Below are 7,464 nucleotides of genomic sequence, written 5' to 3'. Positions count from 1 at the left end.
TTGCAGCCAATGCCGAGGAATTTGACCATGAGGTCGTAGGAGGAGACGAGGTTGAAGTGCGGCACGGAGGCAGGCCACTCGGAGCTCTCGTGCGGGGGCACGCGGACGTCCTCGACGGGCAGGCGGTACGGGTGGAGCTTCGACAGCGTCACTCGGGGCTCTTCTTTCACCTGTTGGCAAGACCACGCAGTCGTTAAACAAGGACACCGTTGCCGTCATCTACGAGGTGCTTGTGGAGCGGACAGAGCCGGAGGACCACGGTGTATTTGCGATTCCTGAGCTCGAGGTACTTCAAAATGAGCTGACGGTACGCCTCGTAGCCGAAGTGCGGCTGGGAGCGGTTCTCGTGCGGGGGGACCCAGATGCTGTCCCACGCCCAGGGGTTCGGGAACCAGACGGGGTCTACTAGCCAGGATCTCCGCCGCTGCCGGACAAGAGAAAAGAGTCAACGACCTTCGGCGCACAGGCGGGGAGGTCTGTGCAGAGTCTTAGCTTTTCTTTTTGGGGGACAGGAAGAAAAAATCAAGCATTCTTTAAATCATTTTGTTGCAAACAGCTGAAGAAGAGGAATCATCATCATCTCATGAAGTCTGATAAAAGCCGACTTATGTTATGAATTCCATTGGGCAGAAAATTAAAGAATCAGATTTGGGAAGAATCGAAGATAAGCGCAAATCATCATTCCGAGACGAACCAGAAAAAAAAAAAAAAAAAAAAAAAATCGATGAAAACGTGCAAAGGTTCAACCGATCTTTCCCACACTGTCTGTTATTTGTTGCCTCTACGTTTCCCTGTTAGAAAAGAACATGCTCATGCGCATCTTAAACGCTCAATTCATAATTCACAACGAGTTCCTGAAGAAGTGAAAAAAGTGAAAAAAACGGAGAAAAAACAAAAGAAAAAATCCGACGGTGGAGGGCACAGACGCGCGTGTTTCCTTCTACGCAGTTTCAGCCAAACCCGGGGAGGCTTTGCAGTTCAGATTTTTTTTGGATTTTCTTTAACTTTGAACTCGCGGGCCCGGGCGTGGGCTTCCCAGTCCGGCTTAGCGCCCGGGCGGGAGGGAGGGAGCTAGTGGCCATAGCACGCCGGCGGCAAAAGGCCCAGGAATCCGCACATGAGGTCATACGACGAGACCAGGTTGAAGTGCTTGACTCCCTGGGGCCACACGGAGCTCTCGTGGGGCGGGATTACCTCGTCCTCGACAGGCAGGCGGTAGGGGTGCTTGAGGTGCAAGGGCGTCACGATCCTGACGTCGCCTTCCTCCAGGGAGGTCGGCCTCACGAAGGGCTCGAACTCATAGCTGCTCGAACGGGCGCGGCCCACGAACCGAGGCTCACTGAAGGCGCGGTCCATGTACAGGACTTCTCGGGGAGGCGAGTGCTTGATGCGCTGTGGGGGTGGGAGAGGGAAGGGCGTCACCACACGAGACAACATGCATGGGGTAAAGTCATGCGATAACCTGATGGTCTACAAGTGACAATTTGCATGACAACAGAGGTAAAGTCATGCGATAGCCTGATGGTCTACGTGTGACAACGTGCGTGACAATAGAGATGAAGTCATGCAGTAACTTTATGATGAACATGTTTGTCTGAGGAAACGGAAGATGCGAACCATAACGAATGATTTTCCCAACGCCAGATGTACGATAAACGTTTCAGAATTACATCGTCAGCAGAATGACAAAATTCTGATGAACGTGTACCTCTCAAAAAGTCAATTACACAACTTGCACTGAGAAAATTACTCTGCTCTGTATCTTCCTCTCAAAATGTCACACTAAACATTACTGAAGTCTACCTTGTTCTAGGGTCATTAAAATTGATCTTAAACAGGATAAATGCACTTTGTCGAGAAGGACATTTCCATGCAGACATAAAGGGTATTGCATGACACTCATTCTATGAATTTGCTAACCTTTTAAAATTTTAAGTCTGAAATCTACAAACTTAGATTCTCGTCATGCTAAGTAGAATGTAAACAATTCAGTGAAAGAAACTAAACGAATAAGATGAATTTATTAACTAAATCATGATTTCTTGTCATCTAGACAACTATATCAAAATTATTTAACCCTATACCAACTATTGGCAGCATCTACATGATTAGTTATGAGAAAAGAGAAATCACAATTTCAATTAAGAAAAGACATTTAAACGATAGACCTTTTGAAGGAATTAGCTTTGAAGACTTGGCTTCGATAAATCAAAACCGTTTTAAGGCAAAACGTTTTACACAACGTTTCCACGCTTCGCTTTGCTCTTGAGATAAATACTTTGCAGAACAACGCAAAGAGAGAAACGTTATGTAGAGTTTCCTCCTAAAGTGATTTTAACTTGAGGCCAATTTAGAAAGAGATTTCTAAAACGTTATTTAGAGTATCTAAAATGAAATTACACGGTAACCATGCTCCATAATGCTACTTCAGAATCTGAGAAATAGAAAATAAGCTTACTTTTTCATGATTATCATTGCTATTTAAATATACGATTAAGGTGATGTGGGAGGGAGGGGGGGGGGTTGAAGGGGGGGGGGGGGGAGTGAGGCAAGTCTCTCAGCATTCAAATAGAGGAAAGTTTTTTGTAAAATTAATTTGACCTTACCATAACTGTGTGTGATGTGGCGGGAGAGAGAGTGAGGGTTGCATCCTAACCGATTATGCGATACGATAACAAAAAGAAACATAACAAAAACAGACAAATAAATAGGCAATATACTATCGTAAGTGAAAACTGAATAAAAAAAGATCAAATTCAAATATAAATACATTAATAGATATCACAAAGTGAAAATAATTTCAGATTGAAGCCGCAGCAAGAAAATTAACAGCAACAAACACATATAGGCAACAGCTAATCTTTAAAAACAAAAAACAAAAAACGAAATCAAACAAAATAAAGCAAAAACAACAAAAACACTTACAATAAAGTGTGAATGGAGTTACAAGGTATAAGGGAAAAAGAAGAAACACGCAAAAAGCCGTTTATAAAAAAAGTGCGAATTTCCTTACGAAGAAAACGGCTGGATATTTTTTTGCTGGATTATATAGAGCGAGGATTTCATTAAGTGTCGGCAGGATTTTATATTTATATAAATGCATATATATATATATATATATATATATATATATATATATATATATATATATATATTCGTATATATTAGCATATGTATAAATATAGACAAAATATAAACACACACACACGATATCATTTCATTGTTCCATTCTGTAAAATAAAGCGGAGGAACTCGACACGCAAAACAACCAAAAGCCGCGAAATAACGAAAACATCTGTAAAATAAACTCATAGAAAATAGAAAAAAAGTTGCATTAGTCAGTAAGAAAAAAAAATCTTTGAGACTAACAATTCCTCAAAATCTGAAACAAAAGACAAGCGAAAAGAAAAATAACGAGCTTAAAATAAATGAAGATAATTGCGTGAAAAATGTAATCTGTTTTATAAGCTCTCTGCTCACATTTATATCAATTTGATTTGGGGTTTCTTATGGAGCTAATGTTACCTTATTGTTAATAATCACACTATCTATTTACCACAGATTTTGTCTTCTTTATTAACAGTTTGTTTTTAAATATGATGGAGCAATATTTTGTGGACACCTTTGGCTGTCAACAACACTGGGGAGTCATTGTGAAACAAATAAATAATAGGATGCTGATGACAATAATAATAATGATAATAGTACATGATAAAAATAACATTAACAACAACAACAACAATACACAATTACAACAACAATACACAACAACAACTACGAAAATAATAATGATAGTAACGATAATGATAACAGTGATAATAATAATAAAAATGATAATGATAACAGTGATAATAATAATAAAAATGATAATGATAATAATAATAATAATGATAATAATAATAATAATAATAATAATAATAATAATAATAATAAAAATGATAACGATAATAATAATAATAATAATAATAATAATAATAATAATAACAAGAACAACAATAATAATAAAATAATCATAATAATAATAATAAAAACATAATAATAATAATAGAAACATAATAATGATAATGATAAAACATAATAATAATGATCATAAAAAAAACATGATAATAACAATAATAACAATACTAATACTGATGATAATAACAAAAGTATAATAATAAAATCAACGAAATAAATAACCTTAATCATAATAAAAGAATAACAATAAACAACAACAATCCTAAAGACTCAAAATTACGTAAATAACAAGGACACACGAACAACAACACGAACGCAACAAAAATACAAATCAAACATCAACAGTCACATGTGAACCACGGAATCGAACACACTCCCTCACCTCGACGAGCGACTGAGCGTCGGACTGGCTGGTGACTTCGACTTTCTCCGACTCGATCGTGCTTCCTGACGATTTCGATAGGTTCAGGTAGTAATCGGTGTTGAAGGCGTAGGGGCGGGCGCGAGGCCTGAGGTAGGAGCGAGGCATGGCTGCGTCTGTTTGTCTGTACGACTGGCTGACTTTGGCTTCGGCCTTGCGTCTGGCAAACTGGCTGGCTGGGGTCTATCTGCCGGGGGAGAGGGCGGTCAGGAGGACGGCGATACGGAGACTGATGTGATGATGTGGATGATAAAAGGATTTTGGAAATGATAATAACAGTGGTAATAATTATAACATTGACAATGATAATGATAATGATAATGATAATGTTAATGATAATGATAATGATAATGATAATGATAATGATAACGATAACGATAACGATAATGATAATGATAACGATAACGACAAAAATAACGATGATAATAATAATAATTAAAAAAATGGTAACAGTAATAGTGAGGATGATGAAAATAATGATAATGATAATGATAACGATATGATAATGGTAATGATAATGAACATTATATTGATAATGATAATAATGATTATGACAAAAATTATAATGATAATAATGATGATAATAATAATAATAATAACGATAATAATATGATTATAGCAATCAAATTATGGTGATGATGACGCTATTACTACTATAAATAATAATAAAAATGGTAATGATATCCACCGTCCGTATCATATAATCGTAGAAAAGTGACAGCATAAATAGTGATTGCTGCCAACAATAGTAATAACTGCTATTTGCTTTCCTATTTTTCCGGTCCTGATTTCCGGATGGTATCAGATGATTTTCAAATTACAATCATGGTACTTTGAGATAAACTTTATTTTATTTGTTATCATATTCATGGCAGGGTATTTTCACGGACTGAATATTTGTGACAAAGGAGACACACGCACGCACTAGTCTTGTGTTATATTTGCCGTTCTTTCTTGGGAAAGAATAGGAATTTTGATCGATCCTTGGAAAGATCGAATGAGGGAATGTTAGTCACATTTCGTGGAATCACCTTATCTTTTTCAGTCAACATACATTTATTTATATATAAAAAAAAAAAAATAAATCTAATTGTATATATTCACGTTACCCTTTTCATTCCGTCAGAATCTTTTTCTTCACTAAAATTGCATTTACTCACGATGTCGTTAATATATTTCTCATATATGATTAATATAAAAAACAACGAAAACACCACATATAATTATCCACACTGCTAGAAAAATGTGCATCGTTGCAAGTTGCAAAAAATGCCCAAATTGCACGAACAGCAGCTCAAGGGACGAACAAAAAAAAAAAAAAAAAAAAAAAAAGAGAAGAACTTCCAAGGTCAAAAACTCGAGATTTCAAGATTTCTGGCTCGGTTTCTTCTCCAGCTTGGCAAGACGAGGCAAGGCGGTCATATAAGGAGGCGAGACAGTGAGTGTCATCTTTGGCGGGGAACTTCTGACACTTTGTGAGACTTTGTGACACAAGGGCGCACGTGATGAGAGAGATATTGATATTCTTCTCTCTCTCTCTCTCTCTCTCTCTCTCTCTCTCTCTCTCTCTCTCTCTCTCTCTCTCTCTCTCTCTCTCTCTCTCTCTTTCTCTACATATATATATATATATATATATATATATATATGTATATATATGTATACATATATATATATATATATATATATATACATATATATGTATATATATGTATACATATATATATACACACACATATGTATATATATATACATATATATATATGTAAATATATGTATACATATACAGAATGTATATATGTATGTATGTATGTATATATATGTATATAATATATAAATATATATATATATTCATATATGCACACACGCGCAAGCATATATATATATATATATATATATATATATATATATATATATATATGTATACATACACACGCATGTATATAAACATATATATATGTATATATATATATATATATATATATATATATATATATATATATATATATATATACATACATACACACACGCGCATGTATATATATATATATATATATATATATATATATATATATATATATACATATACATACACACACACACACATGTGTATATAAATATATACATATATATATATCTATATATGTATATACATATATATTTATATATCTATATATATCTATATATGTATATACACACACACACACATATATATATATATATATATATATATATATATATATATATATATATATATTCTTATCTCATCTCCGTCAAGAACAGGTGGGCGCAGACAGGGTGATAGATATTTGCATGATTTGTTATCTTGTTGGAAATATAATCACCTCCTCTTCTCTCTCCTCCTTTATCAATACATCCTTTGCTTCTTCTCTCTCTGTCTTTACATATGTCTGAATGTGTCTTTCCTCCTCCTCTTCCTATTTCCCTCTCTCCCTTTCTCCTTTTCTTCCCTCTCTCTCTCTCTCCCTTTCCTTCTCTCTCTCCCCCTCCCCTCCCCTCCCTCCTTCCACCCTCCCCTTCCCTCTCTCCCTCCCTCTCCCTTTCCCCATCCCTCCCTCTCTCCTTCCCCTTCCCTCTCCCTCTCTCCCTCCCTCTCCCTTTCCCCACCCATCCCTCTCTCCTTCCCCTTCCCTCTCCCTTTCTCCTTCCCCTTCTCTCTCTCTCTCTCCCTCCCTCTCCCTTTCCCCACCCATCCCTCTCTCCTTCCCCTTCCCTCTCCCTTTCTCCTTCCCCTTCCCTCTCCCTCTCTCCCTCCCTCTCCCTTTCCCCACCCATCCCTCTCTCCTTCCCCTCTCCTCTCCTTCTCTCCCTCCCTCCCCACCAAAAATCTCCGAGCCAGTGAGTGCCGCGTCGGGCCCAACAGGTGCCAAAGCAGGGAGCCTTCAGATGCTTGTGAACAGGTCTTTTTATAGCCAGGAGGCAGGGCGACTCGCGTGCAGGGGGGGAGGGAAGAGGGGGGGGGGATAGGAGGGCGGGCAAGGAAAGTCGCGTCAACAGCTGAACTAACTATCGGAGGGTATCTGGTTGGTGAAATACCCTGGTCGAAAGGGAGGGGGAGAGGGGGCTAC

At 37.4% G+C, this 7,464-nt stretch overlaps 1 protein-coding gene across 2 annotated transcripts in view; it reads right to left on the bottom strand.

The window, feature by feature from the left end:
* Positions 1-7,464, bottom strand: part of LOC125038655 — a 22,804-nt gene continuing 15,340 nt past the window's right edge. The window contains exons 2-4 of one of the 2 annotated variants that reach the window (XM_047632198.1): positions 4,340-4,561; positions 1,195-1,392; positions 1-424 (exon numbers count right to left, since the gene is read on the bottom strand). In XM_047632198.1, coding sequence (XP_047488154.1) covers positions 194-424; positions 1,195-1,392; positions 4,340-4,486 — 576 coding nt within the window. In that variant the 5' untranslated portion in view covers positions 4,487-4,561 and the 3' untranslated portion in view covers positions 1-193. Of the gene's footprint in view, positions 425-1,194; positions 1,393-4,339; positions 4,566-7,464 lie in introns of both variants that reach the window. The other variant, XM_047632197.1, reaches the window with a different exon arrangement.

The sequence above is a fragment of the Penaeus chinensis genome, chromosome 25 (assembly GCF_019202785.1).
Source record: "Penaeus chinensis breed Huanghai No. 1 chromosome 25, ASM1920278v2, whole genome shotgun sequence".
In the NCBI taxonomy this organism is placed as follows: Eukaryota; Metazoa; Arthropoda; class Malacostraca; order Decapoda; family Penaeidae; genus Penaeus; species Penaeus chinensis.
Note: the sequence above shows the minus strand (reverse complement) of the source record. Positions and strands in the feature narration are given on the sequence as shown.